This window comes from Chrysochloris asiatica, unplaced genomic scaffold (genome assembly GCF_000296735.1).
Source record: "Chrysochloris asiatica unplaced genomic scaffold, ChrAsi1.0 scaffold00175, whole genome shotgun sequence".
NCBI classification, from domain to species: Eukaryota; Metazoa; Chordata; class Mammalia; order Afrosoricida; family Chrysochloridae; genus Chrysochloris; species Chrysochloris asiatica.
The window spans coordinates 4,004,630-4,031,759 of NW_006408693.1; the positions used below are offsets into that span (position 1 = coordinate 4,004,630).

Below are 27,130 nucleotides of genomic sequence, written 5' to 3' on the forward strand. Positions count from 1 at the left end.
TATCTCTCCCACTCTTCCTCCCATACACATTCAGCCTGTGTCTCTGTCCAGGTATGTATCTGCAGAACACTGTTGTTCCCAGGTTGTATATATATATCACTATTTACCCTAATCTTTTAGCCCATGCATGCTTCTCCGTGTCTTCAACTATTTTCATCATTCTTCTGCCAACCTCCCTCTTCTAGTATATTATCCTCCACCTTCTTGTATATTGCCCTCCCCATCACCCAATCTAACAATTCTCTACCCTCTAGCCAGTGGATTACTCTCCCCTCACTCCTACCTGTGGGCTCCATTAAAAGATGTTTCTTTTATTATGAATACTTTTTTCTTAAGTTTGGCCTCATACAATATTTATCCTTTTGTTATTGACTGATTTAACTCAGCATAATGTCCTCCAGGTTCATCCATGGTGTAAAGTGTATCACCAGTTCATTATTATTCTTCAACATTAAATAATATTCCACTGAGTGAAGGTTTTCAGAGCAGTTCATCAGTTTTACATCCAACCAATCAGTTCATCTCAATTGCAATCCCCTCAGTGTAAAATCACTTGTCCAACTTCTCATGCTTCTTGTTTATGTTCTTCTGTTCTTTCTTACCCTTCTGAATTTTGTCCTTAGGCAAATACTGCCCATTTGATCTCAAATGGTTGACAAGTCTATGTTATGCATATCTGTCAGTCTTGCTGTCTCCACTATTTCCTCATGTACTGCTTGTCAGAAAATGGAGCCACTGGGGTGAGTTCAGTTCCAGACTTGAAGGGTCATCAAAGATTATAGGCTTGGCATTCCATCACTCTCTCTCAGATCCGTCTGCCTAGTCTTTCTGTATATCAGAATCTTAGCAACAACAATTGAAATAGAGCTTCCAGAAGAAAAATAAAGGAATCACATGATTTACTGTTATTACTCATCACCATATGATCACCATTCATAATTTCAAAAAGTGAACTGAGAAATAGGAAAGGGTAGCAATCCTTCCCCTCAAGTAAATAGCAACACAAAGAGATTTTGTCTATAGTCCCTTTGATTTAAGTTAGACACCTTTCTGAAAATTTTGCATATTTTATTTTAGATAGTGCTGGTGTTTCAAGCTCCCATCCCTTCTCCCTATTCTATCCAATTCCACTGCAGCTCTCGTTTCTGAATTAAGATGTTAGCATGTTATACTTAGTGTTTTGTTGAACACTCAGTGTTGATTGGTATAGTACCTAATAGCTAATAAGGCACACACACATAAACACAAACACACACACACACACACACACACACACACACACACAAGGGGACTTCAAAAAGTTCATGGAAAAATTTAATTCTGTTTCAATTCCATTTTCCCATGAACTTTTTGAAGGCAACCAATAATATACAGAGTCTGGTGTGACACTGTGGATTAATGTTGTTGTAGTTAAGTACCATGGAGTCGGTTGCGACTCATAGTGACCTTGCACAGGGTTTCCAAGGCTGTAAATCTTTACAGGAGCAGAACGCCTCATCGTTCTCCTACGGAACGCTGGTAGTTTTGAACTGCTGACCTTGCAGTTGGCAGCCCGACTCGTAACCACTATGGTACCAGAGCTCCTTGGGTTAATGTGCTGGACTGTAAAGTTGGTATGAACTGCAAAGTCAGTAGCTCAAGGTCACCAGCAGCTCCTTGGAAACCCTAAACAGGATTACTATGAATCAGAACCAATTTGATGGCACTTAAAACAGCTACAACAACATATTAAATTTATTTTGTAGAAATATATATATTCTGATTAAATTGTTTGCACTGCTTTTTGTCATGACACAGACCATTCTCTTTCATAGCTATTAATATATCAAAGTTTTAAATGCTTTTAAGATGCCACATTCAGTGGAATTTCAGTTAAGAACCTCTGATAGGTTAATGGAGGTTTTTATATTTTTTTTAACCCAGTAAATATTTTAGTCTGGTATTTATTGAGCTGAAAAAAAATGCTGATTTTTTTTTTAAGTGTAGGGTATTATATTTTGCACTAGTCATTTACTTGTATTTTTTGTCAGTTAAGGGAGGATCAAGCATCATGTAATTGGAGGTTTAATTGTAATTCAAGTTCATGGTAAATGAGCTTTTGACTCTCAACCAATCCAACAAATGTTGATAGAGAAATTTCTTATGAATTATGTATATATAGGAATATAACATTGATATTTTCTCTTTCATGTGGAGCTTTCTACTCAGTTCCTACAGCATATATCTAATTGGTTTAAATAATGGTTCATAGATGCTTGATGTCACATAAGAGCATACACATCAGAAGAGAAATAAATTGTATATAGGTCCATGGTATGAATTTTACCCAATAAATAGTTCTTACTTTATGACAAAAAGGCATTTGAATTTATTGTGTATTTTAAAATGTCCCTGGTAAATAATTTATAATGAGCAAGCCATAGAAATGAATGAAAATCATAAGGCTAACTGATGCTAACAATACAAATATTGGACCCTGGTGTGGCACTGTAAGATAAGCATTGGACAGCTAACCATAAGGTCAGCAGTTCAAACCCAACAGCTTCTCCTTTGACACCTTATATGGAGTCACTGTGAGTCAGAACTGACTCGATGGCACTTAACAATAAAAACAGCAACAACTTTTCTTTGAGTGAAAATAGCATCTAGGGTTGCTAACCTCAAAGTCGGCAGTTCGAAACTAGCAGCTGTTCCATGGGAAAAAAGATGAGGCTTTCTGCTCCTGTAAAGATTTGCAGCCTCGGAAACCCTGTGCAGGGTCTCTATGAGTCAGAACCGACTTCACGGTACTTAACAACAACAGCAACATACCTAAAATTAATCTATAGCTGGTCTTATTTACATTTATGTTTATCTACATTATGTTATCTACATATATATGTTTCAATATATACCTTTATTTAATTTGTGTCCATATCTATATTTTATGCAGGTTTAATCTAATTTGTCCATGGATAATAATTATTGTTTTTCAATGCTATTGAGTCAATTATACTAGACACCATGTATATATAGTAAGCTGTGCTGTGAGCTAATTCGCTGGACTGCAAGCTTGGTTTAAACCGCAAGGTTGGCAGTCCAAATTCACCAGCTGCTCCTTGGGAACCCTATACAGGGTCACTGTGAGTCAGTTCTGACTTGATGACACTTAACAACAACGACATAGGATTTCAAGGCTGTAAATAATAACATTGTTGTTGTTGTTAAGTGCTGTTGAATCAGCTACAAGTAATAGAAACCCCATGATCCGCAGAATCAAACACTGCCTAGTCCTGCACAATTATCAAAACCTTTCTAAACTGGAGCCTATTTTGCTGCCATGGTACCAAGCCATCTCGTTGGGTGTCTTCTTCTTTTTCCCTGACCTTCTACTTTACCATGCTTGATATCCTTCTCCAGGGATTGGTAAGTCCTGATAATGTGTCTGAAGTATGAAAGATGAAGTCTCGCCATCATCACTTCTAAGGAACATTCTGGGTCTACTTCTTTCAACATAGATTTGTTTGTTCTTCTGGAAATCCATGTTACTTTTAATATTCTTCTCCATCACTGTAACTCAAATGCATCTATTTTTCTACAAGCAACTTTATTGACTGTCCAACTTTCACATGCATAGTACGCAATCAAAAATGCCATGGCTTGGGTCAGGCACCCCTTAGTCTCACATTGACATCTTTGCTCTTGAACACTTTAAAGAGATCTTGTGCAGTAAATATGCCTAATGTAATGCATTGTTTGATTTCTTGGCTGCTGATTCCATGAGTGTTGATGAGGGCCCAAGTAAAATGAAGACATTGACTATTTCAATCTTTTCTCCACTTATCGGGCTATGGGTCGGAACCGACTCGAAGGCACTTAACAACAACAATCATAATGTTATACAATGGTCCAGTAGTAAGGATTTTTGTTTTCTTTATACTGAGTTGCAACTCATTCTGAAGATTATGGTCTATGATCTTCATCAATATTTTAAGTAATCTTCACTTTCAGCAAGCCAGGCTATATTATTTGCATGTCACAAGTTGTTAATGAGCCTTCTTCCAAGACTGATACCATGTTCCTCTTCAGAAAATCCAGCTTCTTGGATTATTTGCTCAGCATACAGATTGAATAAATAAGGTGAAAGAATATAACCCTGACACACATCTTCCCTAATTTTATACCATTCAATGTGCCCTTGTTCTCTTCGAACTACTGCCTCTAGGTCAATGTACATGTTCCTCATGAGGACAATTAAGTATTTTAGAATTCCCATTTTTTGCAATGTTATCTGCAGTTTGTCATAGCAGTCGAAAGTCTTTGCATAGTCAATAAAGCACAGTAAACATCATTCTGGTATTTTTTGCTTTCTGCCAATGATATCCCTCATTCTATTTCCTCATAGGAATCCAGCTTGAACCTCTGGCAGTTCCTTATCAGTGTACTGTTGCAGTCATTTTTAATTATCTTCAGAAAAATTCATTTGCATATGATATTAATGATAATGGTACAGTGAATCTGTGTATTCCTTCCATCTTTTCTTGCTTTCTACTTATTCAGTATTTTCCCCGTAAAATCCTTCAATATTACAATTGAGGCTTCAATTTATTTCTTTAGATTTTTCAACTTCAGAAATGCCAAATGTATTCTTCCCTTTTGGTGCCAAGTCTTTGTACATTTCATTATAATATTTGAATGTGTTTTCTTGAGCTGCTCTTTGAAATTTTTTGTTCTGCTCTTTTACCTCCTTATATATATATATATTTTCCATTTGCTTTAGCATCTCTATTCGAAGGCAAGTAAGGTTCAGAGTATCCTCTGACATCCATTTTGGTCTTTTTTTGCTTCTTGTCTTCCTAATTACCATTTTCTCTCTTCCTGTTGTTGATGACATCACACAACTCTTCTTGTCTTATGATCATTAGTGTGTAACATATCAAATCTGCTCTTCAGATGATCTCTAAATTCAGTGGGATATATTCAAAGTTATATTTTGTCTCTCCTAGACTTTTTAAAAATTTCTCCAGCTTCAGCTTGAACTTGTATATGAGCAGTTGATAGTCTGTTCAACAGTCTGTCCCTGGCCTTGTTTTGGCTGACGATACAGAACTTTTTCACTGTCTCTTCCCATGTAATCAATGGATTTCTGTGTATTCCCTTTGATGAAGTCCATGAGTATAGTCAACTTTTATGTTGTTTAAAAAGGCATTTGCAATGAGTAACTTATTGGTCTTTCAGAAGTCTCTCATACAATCTCTATCATCCTTTCTATAATCAAGAACATAATTTCCAATATAAGATCCTTCCTTTGGTTTACAATATTTGCATTCCAATCTCCAGTAATTATCAGTACATCTTGATTATATGTGTGATCAATTTCAGACTGCAGAAGTTAGTAGAATTATTCAGTTTCATCATCACTGGCTTTAGTGGTTTGTATGTATATTTGAGTAAAAGTGGTATTAACTGGTCTTCCTTGTATAATAATGGGTATTATCCTTTTATATACAGCATTATACTTCAAAATACATCTTGAAATGCTCTTTTTATGATGAATGTGACACCATTCCTCTTCAATTTGTCATTCCTGGCATGGTAAACCATATATTGTGAGATTCAAAATAGTCAATATCATTCCATTTCATCTCACTAATGCCTAGCATTATGCTACCCATTTAATTTTTGGCAACTTCCAATTTTTCAGATTCATACTTTGTATATTCAATGTTCTGATTCTTAATTGATGTTTGCAATTGTGTCTCCTCGTTTTTACTTTTGCCCTCTTAGCAAATGAAAGTCCAGAAAGACTCCATTTGTGAGACCATGGTCAACTTTACATTGAGAAGGCAACTCTTCTCTGGTCATATCTTGAGTGCCTTCCAACCTGCTTGTCTCATCTCCTGGCATTGTATCTGGCAATATTGTTTTGCTATTCATAAAGTTTCAATATTCAGTATTCTAGTTCTGACAGTGTCCCCCTGCTATTCATAAGGTTTTCAGTGGTTAAATATTCAGAAAGAGTTCACCTTTTCTTCTTCCTACTCTGTCTTAGTCTAGAAGCTCAGCTGAAACCTGGGCATGATGCGTGATCCTGCTGGTATTTATAACAGCGGCGGCCTGTCTTAGAGCATTTCAGTAACACACAAGCCACCACAGTACCACAAACTTAGACCAGTGGTGTGATAATAATAGCTGTATTAATCAATAATATATAACTTAATTCAATAAATAATTTTATGCATTATCTTAATCATAAAAATAATTTGTAATTAGATATGATGATGTAGATAATCATTTTATATAAGAAAATTAAAGCAATTTGTCAAGGTGATGTAGCTAATAAGTAGTGAAGACAGGCATGAACCTGCTCTCTTGATCGCTACATTATCTGAGCTTTCATGTGTGTTGAATTTTGCAGGCTTGAGGTAGAATTAGAAGATTGCTTGTCACCCATCTAGGCTAAGCATTGGGTTGCTAACTAAAAGGTTGGTAGCAGTTTAAATCCACCAGCCTCCCATGGTAGAAAGATGAGGCACTCTGCTTCCTTATTTGCTGCTATTATTGTTAAGTGCTGTTAACTCAGTTCATACTCGTGTGGTCACTAAGAGTTGTAATCAACTCAATGATAGTGAACTTTGGGCTACTAATCAGGCATGGTCTCATGGGACAATAGCTCTGAGTGTTACCAAACTATCTGATGATCCCTTTAGCCTCACCAGAAATTAGTTTCTGAAGTAAATTCAACTATGGCTACTTTCTCAGTGGATGGTTCACACTGCCCAAGCAAAATCAATAACCAGATGCAAATATGTGAATGAAAGGTAATATACATTATATATTAGTGTCAATCAGCTCATCCTCTCCTTGTCGAAGTTCATTGAAAAACTAAAACTTAACATTAATTTATCATTTTTTAAAACATTTATTGGCTGGCTTTGGGATAGAGAATGAGAGGTCAAGCTCAGAGCTGAATTAGCTGTCCCACTATTGACAGAGAAATGGATGGAATTACTATTAAAAAATGGATAATCGTTGAGAAAGAGGTAAATGCAATGTTTTGTGGGAATGACAGTAGAACCATTCCTGTAGGCTCAGGAACACAGGAAAGTATACTGAGAGTAGGTCATGCCTGAGGTGAGTCTCAAAAGATGATGGAGATTTAGCCAGAGATGGAAGGTTCTGGCTTTCTGTGCAGGAGGATCTGTACTGCAGAAGCATGGTTGGTGGTAGTTCTGTGCTTTGGACTCACAGTAACCCTGTACTGGGTTTCCAAGGCTGTAAATCTTCATTAGAACAGAAAGCTTCTTTCTCCCATGGAGAGGCTGGTAGATTCGAACTTTTGACCTTGCAATTCGCAGCTAAATTCATAACCCACTATACTACCAGAACATAGAAACAAGAAAACACTTGACACACAAAGGAAATACAGGGTTCATTATGATAATAGAAATATAAGAATTTTGGGGGGGGAAGGTGGTAAGAGGTGAAGTGAGAAAAGTTGTTAAGAATTATATGATGAAAAAACTCATATATAAAACTATTTGTGTGGTGCTGTGGGCTAATGTGTCAGACTGTAAAGTCATTTGAACTGCAAGGTCGGTGGTTCAGGCTCACCAGCTGCTCCTTGGAAACTCTCTACAGGGTCGCTATGGGTTCAAATCAACTTGATGGCACTTAACAATAACAAAGCAGAATGAGGATCTTATTTACATATTTTGAGTACAAGGATAAACCATTCACATCTACATATTGAAACATATCACTGTGGAGCACCAGTTCCACCAAATCTTAGCCCGCATCAGACCTGGCTGGTGAAATTATTAATAGAGTTTCCAGTTCAGTAAATCTGGTATTGGAATCTAACTGGTTAAAATTTCAACAAGTTCTCAGGTAATGATGCTACTAGTTCTGAAGACATACTTTAATAATCACTGTTTGGGGATGATATCATATGTGAAAGAAAGTAGAAAAAGAAACTCAGAAAAGAGACTATTTTAGAGAAAGCAAGGGGTGGGGCAAACATGAAATGAGACATTGAACTGAGGTTATTGAAAGAAGGGAGCAGATATCTAGAATGAAATATTGACTGGATTGATATATGGATGCCAGATGTGAGGGAAGACTATTGACCTTCAAGAATCACGTCTGGATGATTGAATACTTATTAGAAATATTAAGTGAGATAAGTGAGACATTTGACCATCATAGTGGTGTAGAAAGAGAAAAGATGACATCTGATTTGTATATACTGTGTTAGAGATAAGAAGGAACTGTCAATATGTAAGGATTGGCAAAGAGGAATGATTGAGATTGAGCCAGGAAATAGTTCATTGTTCCTGTTATCACTTCACCATTATGGTAGAGATGAGACAAGGTATAATAGCAAAAAGAGTGAAGGGAAAGTAGCACACACGTACAAAAAACAATTTACAAAGTTCTTCAAAGAAGGCACTCAATGAGAAAGAACTTTAAATATGTTTGGTATTCTTTCCAGAAACTCATTTCATATGTTGTTGATGTTCAGTGTCATCGAGTCAGAACCAACTCATAATGTTAATTATTGTTTCCTAACCAAGTTCCTCAGACAGTTTTAACCAGTGTATATTCAAAACCAAAATATAATTATAACAATAAGAAACACTCAAAGTTACCCTAAATCATTTACTACTTCTGTAATATCAATGTGGAGTATGTCAGTGTACTTCCTCATGTTATTCTGCTTTTAGTCTGAAAGATCCTTGAAACCAGAGAGCCTGTCACAGCCTCTGTATTCCGTATATCAAATTGGTACTGTGCCACAAACTTATTATGTATTTTATTGTTGGTGTGTGCTGTTGAGTTGGTTCCAACTCATAACAACCATGTATAGGGTTCCTGAGAGCAGCTGATCAGTTTAAACTGCCAACCTTAGAGTTACTAGTTCATTGCTTGTGTTTCTTTATTAAATTATTTTTATCTGACCTCCTGCTAGCCTTTCAACCTTTTGAAAACTGGGATCTTGACTGTTGTCTTTGCATCATGTCCTCTATGGTCACCATAGTCCTTCAATATCAGGACATGCTTATACAGTCTGTTTTGAAGTATTAATTGTATGGCTTAAGGAAAATTCAGATTTGGGATGAATTATGCTAAAAGTAAAGATAGAGAAATTTTCCTTTATTATTTAAAGAAAATGATTTAAGTTTCTTTGGCTTCCATAGAAAAGAAGATTTATAATAGTGTTTTGTGTGTGTTGCCTCCCTCGTCTCTGCCTCCCAGGAAATTTACCATGTAAAATTGCTAAGGAAACATTAACAGCTTAAATCTGGTAGAGGAGGTAGATGCCTCATTAACAAACTCAGCTTCATTGTTTGAATCTTGCCTCAAGGAGCTGTATTCTCTGATGAGCATTAAGCATTATGTGAAAAACTGAATGATGGGGGGAGAAAATTCTGTCTTCTGACTATCACATAGCCCTAGGGCTGTGAATCTATACTCTAGGAAGATTTACATGAAAATAAATCTTGATTTTTAGTTTAAAGTATTTGAACTCATTGAGTTGGTACCCACTAATAGTGACACTAAGCACAACATAACGAAACACTGCCCGGTCCTGAGCCAACCTCACAATTGTTGCCACACTTAAGCCCATTGATGCTGCCACTTTGCCAGTCCATCTTGCTGGCTGTCTTCCTCTTTTTCTTAGACCCTCCTCCAAACATGATATACCTCTCTAGTGACCTGTCCATCCTAACAATATGTCTGAAAAATGAGAGACAAAGTTAGGCCATCCTGGCCTCCAAGGAACACTCTGGCTGAACTTCTTCCAGCACAGATCTGTTTGTTCTTTTGGCAGTTCATTGTGCTTTAAATATTCTCCTCCAACACCATACATAACTCAAATACATCTATTCATCTATGGTCTTATTTATTCATTGTCCAACTTTCACATGCATATGAAGTTGTTGAAAATACCCTGGCTTGAGTCACGCATACCTAACTCTTCATAAATACGATGCCACATATACTAGGTAACAATTGTCTGGATTGATATAGTCAAAATACAGTGATCATATCAGATCATAAATCTGAACTATTGGCAGTATTTATTAGAAGATCGTTTCAATGTGTCATTTTTTGACTTTTAAATAATTTTGTATGTTTTCTTTCTTGTAAACTAGAATGCCCTCAGTTATAGAGAAATGTACTATCTCGGGATAAAGGTAATATAATACAGAGTTGAGGGCTTTTCCCTTTAGGAGGATGTCTTATTTTGACTGCATGATAAGACAGAAAGTACCCTAGGTTTAAGATTAGAACATTTAGGATCTTAAGGTATCTTTCTAGTATTCACCAGCTGTGTAATCTTGGGCAAGTCATTTGTTAGATTGTTCATTCAGGCATTTGACAAACATTTATCACACAGACACTGTTGTCTGGAGTCAGAGTTTCAAAACCATGTTTCATGTTGTTGTGTGCCATGGAGTCGGTTCTGACTCATAGCAACCCTGTACAGGGTTTCCGAGGCTGAAAATCTTTACAGGAGCAGAAAGCCTCGTCTTTCTCCCACGGAACAGCTGGTAGTTTTGAACTGCTGACCTTGCGGTTCGCAGCCCGATTCGTAACCACTACGCTACCAGCACTCCTTTTCAAAGGCATACGTTATATAAAAATAAGAAATACTTTATGTCTTCATTTATATACTGAGCCTCAACTGTTTCACTGTTAGAAGGGTTTATGCACTCAGTCAAGTTAGTCACTTATCCATTCACTATATGGTGAAAAGTTTAAATAAAGGCTGAGAACATGTACTTACCTCTAACTTGGCTGTTTGAACAAAATTATTCTTTATTCTTACCTCTTCAGGCACCAAGATGTTAGAGCTTCCAATTGTTGCTAGACTTAGGTTCATCACCATTTATCTGGTTTCCTTAATCCATACCCCTTTAAGATACACCTTCATTAATTATACTTCTATAAAGTTTTTGAGCTTATATTTGTTTCTGGTAGGACCCCTAATTTAGATAATTATGGAAGTTATTTGGAGGATTTAATATGGAAACTGAGATTTCATTGAAGTGTGTGCATTAACTAGGAAGCTGTGTAAGGGATGAGCAATCTATACAGCAGGAAAAATGTATGCAAAGGCCCTAAGACAGGTGCTATATTTTTTCTATATTTGAAACAGCTTTGCTATACCAGTAGGCTTGATGGCAGATGAGAGAAGGAGAGTAGCAACAGGTAACATCAGAGAAATCAAAAAGCCAGATAATGCCTAGAATTGTTTTTTGTTGTTGCTGTGCTTAGGTGCCATCGAGTTGGTACCAACTCATAGCGACCCTATGCACAACAGAATGAAACACTGCCCGGTCTTGGGCCAACCTCATAATTGTTACAACACTTGAGCCCATTGATACTGCTACCTTGCCAATCCGTCTTTCTAGGGATCTTCCTCTTTTTCTCTGACCCTCCACCTTACCAAACATGATATTCTTCTCTAGTGAATGATCCCTCATGACCATATGTCTGAAATTTGAAAGATGAAGTTTGGCTATCCTGGCCTCCAGGGAGCACTCTGGCTGCAGTCAGAGTGTTCTTCCAACACAGATCTGTTGGTTCTTTTGGCAGTCCATGACACTTTGATATTTCTCCTCCAACACCGTAACTTAAATGCATCAATTCTTCTACAGTCTTCCTTATTCACTGTGCAGCTTTCACATGCACATGATGTTATTGAAAACACCATGGCTTGGGTCAGGTGCACCTTAGTCCTCAAGCTGACATCTTTACTGTTCAACACTTTTAAAAGGTCTTGTGAAGCAGATTTGCCTAATGTAATACATTGTTTATTTTTTGACTGTGCTGCTTCCATGAGTGTTGATAGTCGAACCAAGAAGAATGAGGTCCTTGACAACTTCAATCTTTCTCCATTGATAAGAATGGTGTTCATTGGTCCAGTAGTGAGAATTTTTGGTTTCTTTACTTTGAGATGCAATCTATACTGAAGACTGAAGACTTTGATCTTCATCAATAAGTATTTGAAGTTCTTTTCACTTTCAGCAAGCCAGGTTGTATCATCTGCATATCGCAGGTTGTTAATGAGTCTTCCTCCAATCCTGATGCCATGTTTTTCTTCATATAATTCAGCTTCTCAGATTATTTGTTCAGCAAAAAGGTTGAGTAAGTATGGTGAAAAAATACAACCTTATCACACACCTTTCTTAATATTAAACCATTCAGCATTCCCATGTTCTGTTCGAACAACTGCCTCTTGGTCCATGTACAGATTCCTCATGAGCACAATTAAGTGTTCAGGAATATACATACTTCGCAATGTTGCCCATAGTTTGTCATGATCCACACAATCAAAAGCCTTTGAATAGTCAATAAAACACAGGTAAAAATCTTTCTGGTATTCTCTGCTTTCAGCCAAGATCCATCAGACATCAGCAATGATATCCCTCATTCCACATCCTTTTCTGAATCCGGCTTGAACCTCTGGAAGTTTTCTGTCAATGTATGCTTTCAGCTGTTTGTATATTACCTTTAATAAAACTTTACGCATGGGATATCAAAGATATGGTCTGATGATTTCCACATCCCTTTGGGTCACCTCTCTTTGGAATAGGCACAACTATGGATCTCTTCCAATCTATAGGCCAGATAGTTGTCCTCCAAATTTCTTAGCATAGATGAATGAGCACCTCAAGTGCTGTCTCACTTTCTTGAAAGTTTTCAATTTGTATTCCATCAATTCTTGGTTCCCTGCTCTTTGCCAATTCCTTCAATGCACCTTGGACTTCTTCCTTCAGTATCATTGGCTCTTGATCATATGCTACCTCTTGAAATGGTTGAACATCAACCATTTCCTTTTGGTACAGTGACTCTGTATTCCTTCCACCTTCTTTTGATCCTTTCTACATCAGAAAGGATCAAATTTGCACAGAGAATCCTTCAATAATGAAAGTCAAGGCTGGAATTTTTTCTTTAGTTCCTCAAGCTTGAGAAATGCTGAGCATATTTTTCCCTTTTGGTTTTCTGACTCCAGATCTTTGCACATTTCGTTGTAATATTTGACTTTGTCTTCCTGAGCTGACCTTTGGCATTTTCTGTTCAGCTCTTGGACATCCTCATTTCTTCCATTTGCTTTAGCATCTCTATGCTGGAGAGCAAGTTTCATTGTTTCTTCTGACATCCATTTCGATCTTTTCCTTCTTTCTTGTTTTCTAAATGACTTTTTGCTTTCTTTCTCTATGATGTTCATCCCACAACTCATCTGGTCTTCGGTCTTCAGTGCTTAATATATAAAATCTGTGCATCATATGATCTCTAAATTCAGATGGGATATATTCAAGGTCATATTTTGGCTCTTGCGGACTTGTTTTCATTTTCTTCAGCTTCAGTTTGAATTTGCATATGAGCAATTGATGGTCTGTTCCACAGTCTGCCCCTGGCCTTGTTTTCACTGATATTATTGAGCTTTTCCATTATATCTTTCTGCAGATGTAGTCATTTTTATTTCTGTGTATTCCATCTGGTGAGGTCCATGTGAATAGTCATCTCTTATGCTGTATAAAGAAGTTATTTGAAATGAACAAATCATTGATTTTGCAGAATTCTGTCATGTGATATCCAGCATTATTTCTATCACCAAGGCCATGTTTTGCAACTACTCATCCTTCCTCTTTGCTCCCAACCTTTGCATTCCAACCACCAGTAATGCTCAATACATCTTGATTGCATGTTTGTTCAATTACAGATTGAAGAAGTTGGTAGAATTCTTCTATTTCATCCTCACTAGCTTTAGTGTTTGATGAGAAAATATGAATAATAGTGGCATTAACTGGGCTTCCCTGTAAGAAGGAGTGAGGAACTACTTCCAAATATTTAGTCACTGAAAACCTTATGAATGACTTTGAATATCCCCACTGAATTTAGAGACCATCTCAATTTGATGCATTAGACACTAATGGCCAAAGAACAGCAGATCGGGTGGTGATATTAAGAATACCATATGCCAAGAAAATAAAAGGTCATATAAAGACGAGGAAGGAAAAGACCAAAAAGAGTGTCAGAAGAGACTCTGAAATTTGCTCTTGAGTGTAGAAAACCTAAAGCAAATGGAAGAAATGAGGAAGTGTGCGAGCTGAATACTAAATTTCCAAGGGCAACTCCAGAAGATGAACTCAGGTACTAAAATGAAATGTGCAAAGACTTAGAATTATAAAATCAAAAGGAAAAAACATAGTCAGCATTTGTCAAGCTGAAGGAACTGAAGAAAAAGCTAAAGACTTGACTTGAAATATTGAAGGATTCTATTTGAAAAATATTGCATGATGCAGAAAGCATCAGAAGAAGATGGAAGGAATATGTAGAGTCACTATACCAAAAAGAAATGGTCGGTGTGCAAGCATTTGAAGAGGCAACATATGATCAGGAACAGATGGTACTGATGGAATAATTTCAAGCTGCACTGAAGGCACTGATGAAAAACAAGACTCCAGAAGTGAAACACAAATTGAAATATTTCAAGAAAATGAGGAGCATTGGATGCACTCACTCTTCTATGCCAAGAAATTTGGAAGACAGCTAACTGGCTACCTAATTGGAAGAGATATTTGTGCTCATTTCAATGAGAGGTGACCCAACATAATGTGGAAATCATCAATCCCATTAATATCACATAGTAATAATATTTTTATGAACACAATTCAAACAGTGTTGCAGCAGTACATCAACAAGTGACAGAAATTCAAGCCAGATTCAGAAAAGGACCTGAAACAAGGGGTATCATTGCAGACATCATATGGAACTGGGCTGAAAGCAGAGAATAGAGGAAAGATGTTTATTAATACTTTATTAACTATGCATAATCATTTGACTTTGTGCATAGTAATAAAATATGGATAGTAGTGTGAAGAAAAGGTATTCCAGAACACTTCATTGTGCTCCTGAGGAATTAAGAGGCAGTCATTCAAAGCAAGACTAAGAGGCAGTCATTCAAAGCAAGCTGTGGGGAAAATGGAGTCAATCAGGATCTGTCACCCATTTCTGCAGAAGGGACACCCTATTGAGTCAGTGCCATGACACTTTATGCTTATGTAACCAGTCTTGGCTGATGCCATGAAAGTTTATGCTTATATAACCAGTGATAGAATGTTAGCAGCATGCCTCTTTTGTTTAAGCCAGTATAAAGGAGTAGAATCTCTCTCAGGAGGAGTGAAATAAATGAGTAAGTAAGAAAGCTAGAGTGAGAAAATGAAAGAGCTAGAGTGAGTGAGCCTCTAGGGAGCCTGAGTGAACCTCTAGTGAGCATGAGAAAGGGAACATGAACAAGCAAAACAGAACCAGTGGGCCTAACATTGCACTCCAATAAAGGTTACTTCTCATCTTTCTTCAGCTCCACAATTCTTCATCAGACTGTCCAAATCTACAAGGGGATATTGAGTGTTTTTAAAATCAGGAAAAGTGTGTACCAGGTTTGTATCCTTTTACCATACTTATTCAATCTGTATTCTGAAGAAATAACCTAAGAAGCCATGTTATATGAAGAAGAGCAACATGACATTATCATTGGGTGAAAACTCATTAACAGCCTACACTATACAGATGGCACAACCTTCCTTGGTGGAGGTGAAAAGGACTTAAAATACTTACAGATGAAGGATCAAAGACTACAACCATAAGTATGGATTCCACCTCAATGTAAAGAAAACATAAATCCTTATAACAGGATCAATGATAAACAGAGAAAATAATTTGTCAAAGATTTCATTTTGCTTAGATCTACATCAACACTCATGGCAACAGCAGTCAAGAAATCAAAAGATGTATTGCATTAGATAATACATAAGACTTCTACATAATACTTCTTTACAGTGTTGAAGAGCAAAGATGTCGTTTTGAGGATAAAGGTACTCCTGACCCAAGCCATAATATTTGCAGTAGCTTTAAATGCATGTGAAAGTTGGACAATGAATAAGGAAAATCATACTAGAATCAATGAATTTGAGTTATTGTGTTGGAAAACAATATTAAAAGTATTATGGTTTCCCAGAAAAACAAACAAATCTGTCTTGGAAGAAGTACAACTAGAAGGTTTCTTAGAAACAAGGATGGTGAAACTTACTCTCTCATTCTTTGGACATGTTGTCAAGCTGGACCAGGCCCTGGAGGAGGATATAATACTTGGTAAAGTTGAGTGTCAGCAAAAAACCAGCAAGACCCCTAATCAGGTGTATTGACACACAGGCAGCAATGTAAAAACTGTCACAAGATGTCACAGGGCGAGGACTAGTGCATAGGGTTGTTAAGGGTTAGAAACAACTTGATGTCACCAAACAACAGTATTGAAGTCACACAAATATATTTTGTATCCGTACTATTAAATTAATGTATGATGTTAGTTAAGTTATATACATTATTACATCTCTTAAGTTAGAAAAGAATAACTATGCAAGCTTGATATAAAGTATGAGTATGTACATAACATACTCAGAGTTCAATAGGTGCTAGCTGTTTACATTAGCTTTTAAGTCTAAATAATGACTTATCTGTATGTGGCATACAGCATAGTTAAATAAATCCTGTAAATCATTTGTAGTCAAAATAATTGATTTGAATATTTTAATAAAATAGCGTAGTGGTTACAAATCGGGCTGTGATCCTTAAGGTCAGCGGTTCGAAACTACCAGCTGCTCCGCGGGAGAAAGATCAGGCTTTCTACTCCCATAAAGATTTACACCCTCGGAAATCCTGTACAGGGTCGCTATGGGTCGGAACCGACTCGACGGCACTTAACAACAACAACAACAACAATGACATTACTACAGTAGAAATTTTTTTTTTAAGGTCATGGTTTTACTTTGTATGTCCCATTTTCTTAATATAGGATCACTTTTAGCACAGTAGTTAAGTGCTTGGCTGCTAACTGAAAGTTTGGCAGTTGGAACCCACCAGCTGCTCAATGGGAGGAAGATGTGGCAGTCTGCTTACGTAAATCACAACCTTGCAAACCCTATGAAGCAATTCTACTCTGCCCAATAGACTCACTATTAGTCAAATTGACTTCACAACATTGGCTGTGGGTTTTTTGTTTTTTCATTGCATTATTATTATTATTATTATATTTTGTTTTTTAAAGTTTTTATTGTGAATTGAGTGATAGTTTAAATGGGAGAACATCAATTTTACATTCATCACTTCATTGCATTGATTATAGTCACCTCGTGCATCATCCTTCAACAATATTTGCTTCCATTCTCCCTGGTGATTTGGGGGTGGGGTGGGGTTAGGGGTGGGGGGATGTACACAGAAACACTTAGAAATATATAATAATTTAAACAACCGAAGAGGACATTCTGCAAGTCTGCCTCCTAGCTGCCAACTCTCAATTCCTCTCTTTGCATGAGTCCAAAGTCTTCAGCTGCTTCCTCTCTACATGTCTTCATATCTGCCTCCATCTCTGGTGTTGCTGCCTCTCTGGATAGGGTCCTGCATTACATTTGTGCTCTTCTCCCTTGACAGTCCTAGGGTCCTCTGTTTCTGGATTGTAAGATTAACTACTCGCCCGTTTTTGTTACAAAACTACTACCTTTACAATAGTGACAGTCGCAATTAACCATGATAACAATTACTCACTACTGAATCATAAGAATCTTATCCTCATCTCAAACCCTCTGTGAAGTGTTTGGATACATTTCAGTATCATTTTTAAAAATTCCTTCTCAGGCATTTCCAAAGCCTGACCTCCTTCCAATGTGATGTCTATTTCTTGTTTATTTGTGCCATTCACCTCATTTTGTTTCTGGACATGTGCCCATATGGTCATCTGTTTCTTCGGCATCTTTAGTAGTTAGCTGTGATCTCAATTATTAGATGAAAATATGTTGAAGTTTTATTATGCTTTCTGATTGCCTCCAGGTAGATGTGATTAGGAGATGGGCTCCCCTTTTCACTCTTCTTATTACTCAACTTAGAGTAACTGTAGCAAGTGTTGGCTGCCTATCTGATATATGGCAGCTGGTATTGGCTCTTGCCTGTATGGTGGAATTTTATAAGGTGTGATTGTATAAGGTGTGATTATATGACCATAATTGCTGTTTCTTCTTGGGTAACTTAGGGAGAGAAAGAGCACCCTAAAGTAAAAAAGGGACCAAAAAACAAAACAGCAACAGCAAAACAACCCAGATTGGATATTATAGTCTATAATTGCAGAAAAGAGAAAAGAAAAAAAAAAAAATTCTGTAGCAAAATGTGAGTATGACTTTAATAGCATGACTTTAATGTCCCTTTCTCAACTTCATGCTTTCAAGGTTGCCTGAGAAATTTCAAGATGTCACTTTTGGTCATTAAGATATAACTCAGGATTTAATTTTTGGTTTGTTTCCTTTTTAGTCTGTCTCCCTCCCACTCCACAATCCCTGTTCAAGCCTTTTTCCTAGTGATTAATAGATCAGGGCTGGGTGTATCCGTTTTGCGCTGCTGTTTGATTTTAAGCAGAACCTGTCCCCTTAAATTCTGAGCAAATCTGTGGGCATGCATAGTAAAACCCTCTGGGAGTGGGTGTGTTCACTCACTCAGGCACCCTCTCTAGTCACCAAATTGGAGGTGCACAGACAGTGAGAAACTAATGAACAGAGGAAAGAAAGAAAAAAAAAAGAATGTCCACACCTTTATCTCCGAGGATGGGTCAGACATCTGTGGTGGGAGTGCTGCTCTGATCCTTCACCTGCTCTGTCTCTCCCAAGATGGACACTCTGGGAGCCACTGACACTGGCCATTCAGAAAATACCAGTTTTCTGGCTTCTGCTATAAATTCTACTGGCTGTAAGCCTTCAAACTTTTGAAATATTCATTTATATGTAGTTCAGAGTTCAGGGACCATCCCCTGAAACTGCTTTGTTCAGTATTTGGTGCCACCGCTCTCGGAGGTCCTCAAAGCACTTCTCCCCAATCCACCATCAAACCCCTCCTCTTAGTGTGGTTTCTTTTTGTCTGTATAATATGACATTTAAATACCAAGATATGTATGTATGTCAAGATTTCCACTTATGTCTTGTAAGATAATACACTCAACAATTGTGAAAAAACTTGACTCATTTCCAGTTATTGTTTGACATCTACATAGTAGTGGAAATTCCTCAAAGAATTTATTTTATTTATTAAATTTTACAATATAAATGTATTTAGAGTTATTCATTACTCACACCTGGAAAATGCCATTTTGAATCAAGTGGTAATCCATATATAAATTGGGCCTGTGTCCAAGTAGAACATTGAATTTCAACTTACACACAAAATAGAACATAAGTTCAAAATATTTTGTTCTAAGTGAATGAACAATAGGATAAGAGTGCATATCAGTACCCAGTTTAGAGCCATGAATTCATAGTTCATTTGTGTTTAGTTTGTCATGCTAAAAATGAGACACCAATGTCTTTTCATTCATCTTCTAAAATATTTTTTGCTTTATTTGCATTAATAGCTTAACTATCATGAAAATTTTAAATTATAAAATTGAAAATTAAAACAATATACCAAAATAGAACTTTTGCACATGTGATGTTTGCTTTAGAAAGCATTTCTTGTGGTTGCTTTGCCATTTATCCTTACTAAAATATACATGAAGAAATTCATAATCCATTAAGTAACTATTCAAAATCAGCTTCTCTAGATGGAAAATTTGATCACACCATTTCTCTTCTTCCCATTACACAGATTTAATGTTTCCTTCACATGCCCATTGTAGTCCCATGTTGTTTTAAGAGTCCCTGTTTTAAAAATACTGAGGTAATAATGATGTGATCTCAGTGTATAAATCATTTTAATGATATCAGTGTTGGCTGTTAATCTGAGCTCAGGTATTTCATTTTCTTTCTCTTCAATCTTAACTAAAGTTTGTTTCATTTTTTGTTTCTCCCTGCTGCTTTGTCCAAATTCTTCATCTTTATCATTTCAGCTGGATGTCAATGCTAAGTAGTGGCCAGGGTTACAAGAAAGAGCCTTTCTAACAAAAAGTGTAACTTTTCAATGTAGCCCAGACATCCTACCCAGCAGACTGTGAGTAAAATTCCAGCCCAAGATAATATTTTCTCATTTGAGAATGATGCAGGGAGTGAGAGTTAAACATTAGATCAGATTGTTGTTGTTGTTGATAAGTGCCGTTGAGTCGGTTCCAACTCATAGCGACCCTGAACAGGGTTTCCAAGGCTGTAAATCTTTACGGGAGCAAAAAGCCTACAACCATTTAAAATCTAATAACTTTTACTTAATTTTAGATTTTAAAAATATAGTCATAGGATTAGTAACATTCTAAACAAATTCCTGGATAACAACAACTGGCTTAAGCTTTTTTCTATACCAAGGGCACATGCTTTTTAATTGTCTTCGTAAATTTCACACTTATGAGACTTTTGACCACTATAGCTATGATTCTGGCATGTTCTCCTACAGTTACTGAGTTAAGATTTGAAATTGATCTATGTAAAGGAATAGCGAGTCTATTTTTTTTGTTTTTTTGTATTTTTGTTTTTAAGTTCTGTCCTCACTTCAACTCCTTAGAGAACAATTTTGTACTAGAGCCATTTTCTCTGCATATTTAAAATATTAGTAATGTTTTTTACAGAGTATTCAGAGATGGGAAAATTTAGATATTTATATTCAAGTATCATTATTTGTATGTAATTACAGTATGCAAGATGGTCTAAAGAAAATGGTAGCTGAAATTCCCTAACTTTGTAACTAAAGAATATATTATACTGTGGGATTAGGGAATTCTCTGTGCTGTTTAGTAGCATTTTACAATCCACAACTCTCCCCTTTTCAGGATATCGAATCGCTAAAAGGAGGTCTGACTGGTTCTAAGGGGGCTGATCCTCCGGTAAGTTTGATGTTTCATTAAATTTAATCATTGATATGAATTTTATACGTGCCAGATTATCAAACAGTTACTCTATGCTATTTTTCATGTGTAGATACTATTTTTAATTACAACTATTGCAGTAACTACAAAGGTGTGAAATTACTTTGAGGTGTGATTTGGTATTTTTTAAAAGTTTTAATAAACTCATAAAATTCATGTCTATTTGTTGCCCCTGAAAAATAAAAGCTTCACTAGAATATCTTAGTACTCTATGTCTTCCTAGTGGGTTACAACAAAAGTTAAAACCCTTTGAAACTTGAGAATTTATGTTTCTAAATATGAGTGTATGATTTGGGGTGTAGTATATTTTCTAGTTACTAAGAAAAATCATGCCTAAGATATAAGCGGTGTCGATTCTTGATATTGCTGCTTTTTCTTATATAACCCAGGGCACAATAAGAAAAATAATTTTTAAAAAGTATTTTTTAATTTTAAAACAACATTTTTAGGTAAAAAGAAGAGATTGATAATGTAGTGATAGAAGATTGATGGTGTGTGATTTCCGAGAACACTGATTAAAATGTTTCTTTTGACTTCATTCTTGGAGTGCAAACATGAATTCATGGCATATATCTAAAATAATAAAGCAAATTCAGTTAATATCAACAAATAGTCAATGTGCAGTTTTTATCACTATTTGGTTTTCACTTGGCATTGTGTGATTTAATGAGACTCACACAGAAACTAATGGCATCAATATTTAGTTGTACTTTGCCTAAACATCTGTAAGTATAGGAAAACTGACAATTGAAATTGTTTGAAAGACTATGCTCTTATGTGTTGATCCTTAAAACAACAGTGAGATGTTAAAAAGATACCTTTTGGCTATTTATCTTCTTCCTCTCTTCCATGTATCTTATGATGTTGTCTAATCTTCTTTCAGTTACTCCTAAATTAGGGCCAAACAATTATACTCTAGTCTTATTTTTCTTTTCCTTTTACATGTGATCATCTGAATTTATGTGGGAACAATGTGTTGGCCTTAGGTAATTGCTTATATTTATTCCCTGATCCTATTACATTGCAGCATGAAGCAAAATGAAATGTAAGTCTACCCGCAAGTATATTGTGACAGGATTTATAACCAGCTCTATACTTAAGTAGCGTAGGTGACTGCTTATGCGATGTAATTTCACCCTGCTGCCTTCCTTGTAGAATGCTTGTTCATAGCCTTTAACTTTTACTAGAAGAGTAAATCCATCTTTCTTAAAATACCGCCCTCAAGTTTTTACTGATTCCTGAAAGAAGTTTGTTGCTAGAGATAAGCTGTTTTTTTAAAGGGTTTGTTCCTTATTCAAAACAAAACTAAGACCTACTTTCTGCATTTAGTGCTAGAATTCTTATCCATTAATGACACCTTAAACTAAAGTAATCATAATTATTTTAGGAAAGTATATTTGTAAACATAGAAGATGAGGCTTTGGTATTGGAAGAGGCCTCTTATAGCAGAAGGAAAAAACACAGAAAGAAAAAATGACATCCTGAGGGCAAACACCCTCAACTGCATTCCCAACAGACATCAAGTCATTGCTGTTAGGCACTGCTGAGTTAATGTTGACTCATAGTGGCCTCCTGTGAAGTAGTAGAACTACTCCATAAGGTTGGGCAGCTAGATAAAACACTGAACCACAGGTCGGTTTAAACCATATGGTTGGTGGTTCAAACTCATTAGCCACTCCTTGGAAACCCTATACTGTGTCGCTATGAGTCAGAACTGACTCATTAACAGCTTAACAGTGTTTACTGAAGAGGATCACGAGATCTTTCTCCCATGAAGCTGTTGAGTAGATTCAAACTGCCAACTAACTTAAAAAAAAAAAACCACCAAAAATGTGTGTTTGTGTATCTATACAGGATCCCTGGTAGTACAATGAGTTAGTTGAGCTGCTACCTGCAAAGTCAGTGGTTCAATGTGCTAGCTGCTTCATGGGAGAAAGATGAGGCTCTTTGCCTCTATAAAGATTTGTAGTCTCAAAAACCCTATATGGAGTTGCTATGAGTCAGAATCAAGTCGATGGTCATGAATGTACACACACACACAAACACACACACACACACATGAGGGGACTTCAAAAACTTCATGGAAAAACCACATTATACTTTAAGTTCCATTTTTCATGAACTTTTTGAAAACGCCTTGTATGTGTGGTCATACATATATATGATGTAATTTTTATTTATAACATATTTATGTGTATTTTTGTTTCTTTATACATAATATTTACAGTATAGGGGTTCTCTCTTGGCCATGACATATTGTAATGATTGATATTTTATGCAGTCTACATTTTCTAAGGGAGACCATAGAAGAATTAATGGTCTTGGAGGAAAATATTGAAAGTGCCAGGAGCTGCCAAAAGAACCAACAGATATGTGTTGGGAAAAGTACAGCTAGAGTGCTCCTTGGAGGCCAGGATGGCCAGACTTCGCCTCTCATACTTAAGACGTATTGTTAGGAGGGACCACTTACTGGAGAGGGATATCATGTTTATTAAGGTGGAAGGGCAGAGAAAAAAGGAAGACCCCCAGCGAGATGGACTGGCAAAGTGGCAGCATCAATGGCCTCAAGTGTGGCAACAATTGTGAGGTTGGCCCAGGACCAGGCAATGTTTCGTTCTGTTGTGCATAGGATCCTATGAGTTGGTAGTCACTCAATGGAATCTAAAAACAACAACAAAAACAACAATATTTTATAAGGACTTCATGCTGGGTAAAGTGGAGGGTCAGTGAAAAAAGACAGCAATAGAATCAAGTGTAATAATGATTGTGAGGATGGTGCAGGACTGGGCAGTATGTTATTCTGTTCTGCATAGGATTGCTATAAGCTGGCAGGATGGCACCTAACAAAAACAAACCTTTTCTAAAGTTCTATGATTTTATTCATTTTACTGTTTTTATAGAGTGGTAAGCATCAGTGGCCATTTCAGAATGCATAAGAGCCTAAGGGTCATCAGTACAAGTGTATTAATCAGGGTTACTTCAGTCAAACTGAAGATTAGGACTCTGATTGAAGTTACTGTGGTCACCCTCAAGGTAGAACACTAAAAGATTAAATTATATATAACCTGGACCATTTTAAAGCTTTATATTCTTAACTCATTCTTTAAAAAGTATTTCTGAAATAGATCATAAAGATTCCGCTTCCCATTTCTAAACTAATGTCTTTTGTATAAATGTTTACAATGTACTACTAAACCTAATCTATGATTAAAAAATTTTCATTAGCAAGAAATCCAATGTGTTATATTTTTCATTTACTGAACAAAATACATAGTATACTGAATGGATATTCTCTCACAAAGATGCATAACTGTGGGATATTTTTTTTTCCAGTAAAGTAGAAATCTCAGAGACATCTTTACATATAAATGCTATATTTAAAAATTGTGGAATTTGCTGTAGATACACATATGTGGTATTTCTAAAACATTTGAAAAGTGAGGACTGTTATTTCAAATAGTAAGATGCATGAAAATTTGTGTCAAATTTGTGAATGCCATTGTGAATATATTCCTATATCTAAAGAGAATAAATTTGAAGAGTTCTAGCAACATAGTTTGCACTAATATTTTCAATTATATATATTAAGTAATTTTTTTTGAAAAGTTAAGTACTGTCAGTGGTAATAATGAAAAAGAAAACTACTCAATCTTTTTTTTCAGGGAGATTTCAAGCTTTAGAATGATTTTCTTCTAAAAAGGAATTCAGGAGTATTTAAAAAAAATTATTATTAAAAATCTGGCCATTAATTTCTATGACAAATAGAATTTGAAGATTTTCCTAAATATCTATCAAGGGAAAATAAGTCACTACCTGGTGTTGTGCTGCAGGATAAGCACTGGACTGCTAACCACAAGGTCGGCAGTCCAAACCCATTAGCTACTTCTTGTCAATCTTATATAGGGTTGCGATGAGCTGGAATTGACCCGAAAGCATTCAACAACAAGCGTCCAGTCAATTCTGACTTATAGGACTTCCAAGGAACAGACTGCCACATCTTTGTCCATAGAGCAGCTGGTAGATTCGAACCGCTGACTTTTCAATCAGCAGCTGAGTGCTTTAACTACTGTGTGAGTTAAAGATTAACTTAAAATTGTCCTTGAAGAAATATATCAAACAATATTCTACATTCAACATGAGTTTCACCAATTAACCTGTGTAAGAAAGTAGCATATATTTATAAATATTTTTAAAAATGGAAAGGAACTAAGGCATTGAACTCCAAATGGTAAAATATCATTACTAAACTAAATGTTGTTGGTGTTAAGTGCTGTCAAGTCAGAAATCTGTATAGGGTTTCCAAGGGGTGGCTGGTGAGCTTGAGCTACCGACTTTGCATTTCCAGCCAACCTTGCACACAGTGCCACACCAGGACTCCTACTAAGCTAAATAGCACCCATTTTATATATATGACCTTTCTATTCTCTTTTAATATTTAAAAATAATTTAATATTTTAATATTCTGTTTTAATATATGACCTTTCTATTCTGTTTTAATATTTAAATATTAACTATATTAACATGTGACAAACGTGGGAACTGTCAGGAATCAAAGGTGTTCCAAGAAATCAAATGGCTAGGCTAACCTTTGGGAAATCCAGAGTTATGGATCAGCAACTCAGCTTAAGATAACCAAGTTGTTGTTGTTATGTGCTGTGGAGTCGATTCCGACTCATAGTGACCCTGTACAGGGTTTCCGAGGCTGTAAATCTTTACAAGAGCAGAAAGCCACATCTTTCTCCAGCGATAACCAAGAGGACACTGAATATTAAAGAACTGGAGAGAGTACAAAGCAAGAACTCTAATGTCTAGAAACAAAGATACATAGGTCAGTTTAGAACCAACAGAGTGACAAATCACTGTGCATAGAGCCAGTAGCATAAAGTATTGGTCAGTCCACTTGCTTGGATCCAGGATTTGTCTTCAAATGCAGGCTAGGTCAAAATCTGTTGTTGTTGTTAGGTTCCAACACATAGTAATTGTATGTACAATAGAACAAAACACTTCCTGGTCCTGTTCACACTCACAGTTGTTAGGATTGAGCCTAATGTTACAGCCATTGTGCTAATCTATTTTGTTGGGGATCTTCCTCTTTTTCACTGACTTTCCATTTTTCCAAGCATTGTACCTTTTTGATATCATGTCCAAATTACGTGACACAATGTCTCATCATCCTCGGTCCTAAGCAACGTTTTCCTATACTTCTTCCAAGATGCATTGATTTGTTATTTTGGCATTCATGGTACCTTCAATATTCTTCACCAACACCATAATTCAAATGCATCAACTCTTCCCTGGTCCGTCTTTTTCATCTTAATTTTTACATGTATATGAGACAATCGAAAATACCGTGGTTTGGGTCAGGCACACCTTAGTTCTCAAAGTGTAACATCTTTGCTCTTTAGTCTAAGTCTACAGGTAACATTTAGTAGCTCGTCTTGGCCACAAACACTAAATTTTGTTTAACAAACCCAAGTAGATTGTTGTTATTAAATGCTGTCAAGTTGGTTCTGACTCATAGCTGCCCTATAGAATTTCCAAGGAGTGGCTGGTGGATTTGAACCACTGACCTTGCAGTTAACAGCCCAGTACTTATCCTACAGTGCCACACCAGAACCCCCAAGCAGACTAATATGCAGAATTAGTGGTATTTCCTGTTGTAATTTTCTTTTTAAAAAAAAAATCTCAGTTATGAACTATTTATTTACTTACAATTTTTGACAATATTTAATGGCCAGTGGGACAGAATCTTACAAAAGTAATGTGGCTGAGCCCTAAACTACATGAAATACATTCTTGAAAGTATTACATTGTAGCATATATTGGTCAAATGTGGAAAAGTGTCTTGATATTTCTGAGTGCTGTGTGGCACTGTAGGATAAGCACTGGACTTACAAGCAAGGTTGGTTTGTACAGCAAGGTTTGTGGCTCAAACCCACCAGTTGCTCCTGGAAAACCCTTTACAGGATCTCCATGAGTTGGCGTCAACTAGCTAGCACTTAACCATAACAACAATATGATTGGAATTTAAATCAAATTAAACTAATTGCCTTACTAATAACTTATAGCACAAATGCCATTGAGGCTATTTGGTGGTCCTCTGCTTGTTTTCCTGTTTGTTGCTTTTCATATGTTGTTGTTGTTAGGTGCCATAGAGTCGGTACCGACTCATAGTGACCCTGCGCACAACACAGCAAAACACTGCCGGATCCTAGGCTAGCTTCACAATCCCTGCCTGCTATGGTTGAG

The 27,130-nt window shown here is 36.4% G+C and overlaps 1 protein-coding gene across 5 annotated transcripts in view; it reads left to right on the top strand.

Annotated features, from left to right (window-relative positions):
• PPFIA2 (protein tyrosine phosphatase, receptor type, f polypeptide (PTPRF), interacting protein (liprin), alpha 2) overlaps nucleotides 1-27,130 on the top strand; it is a 749,227-nt gene that overhangs the window by 101,672 nt on the left and 620,425 nt on the right. For 4 of the 5 annotated variants that reach the window (XM_006871823.1, XM_006871825.1, XM_006871824.1 and 1 more), the window contains one exon: nucleotides 20,786-20,839. The exons of the other annotated variant lie outside the window; for it this stretch is intronic. In XM_006871823.1, the coding sequence (XP_006871885.1) occupies nucleotides 20,786-20,839 (54 nt within the window). The remainder of the gene's footprint in view (nucleotides 1-20,785; nucleotides 20,840-27,130) is intronic. 5 annotated transcript variants of the gene reach the window in all.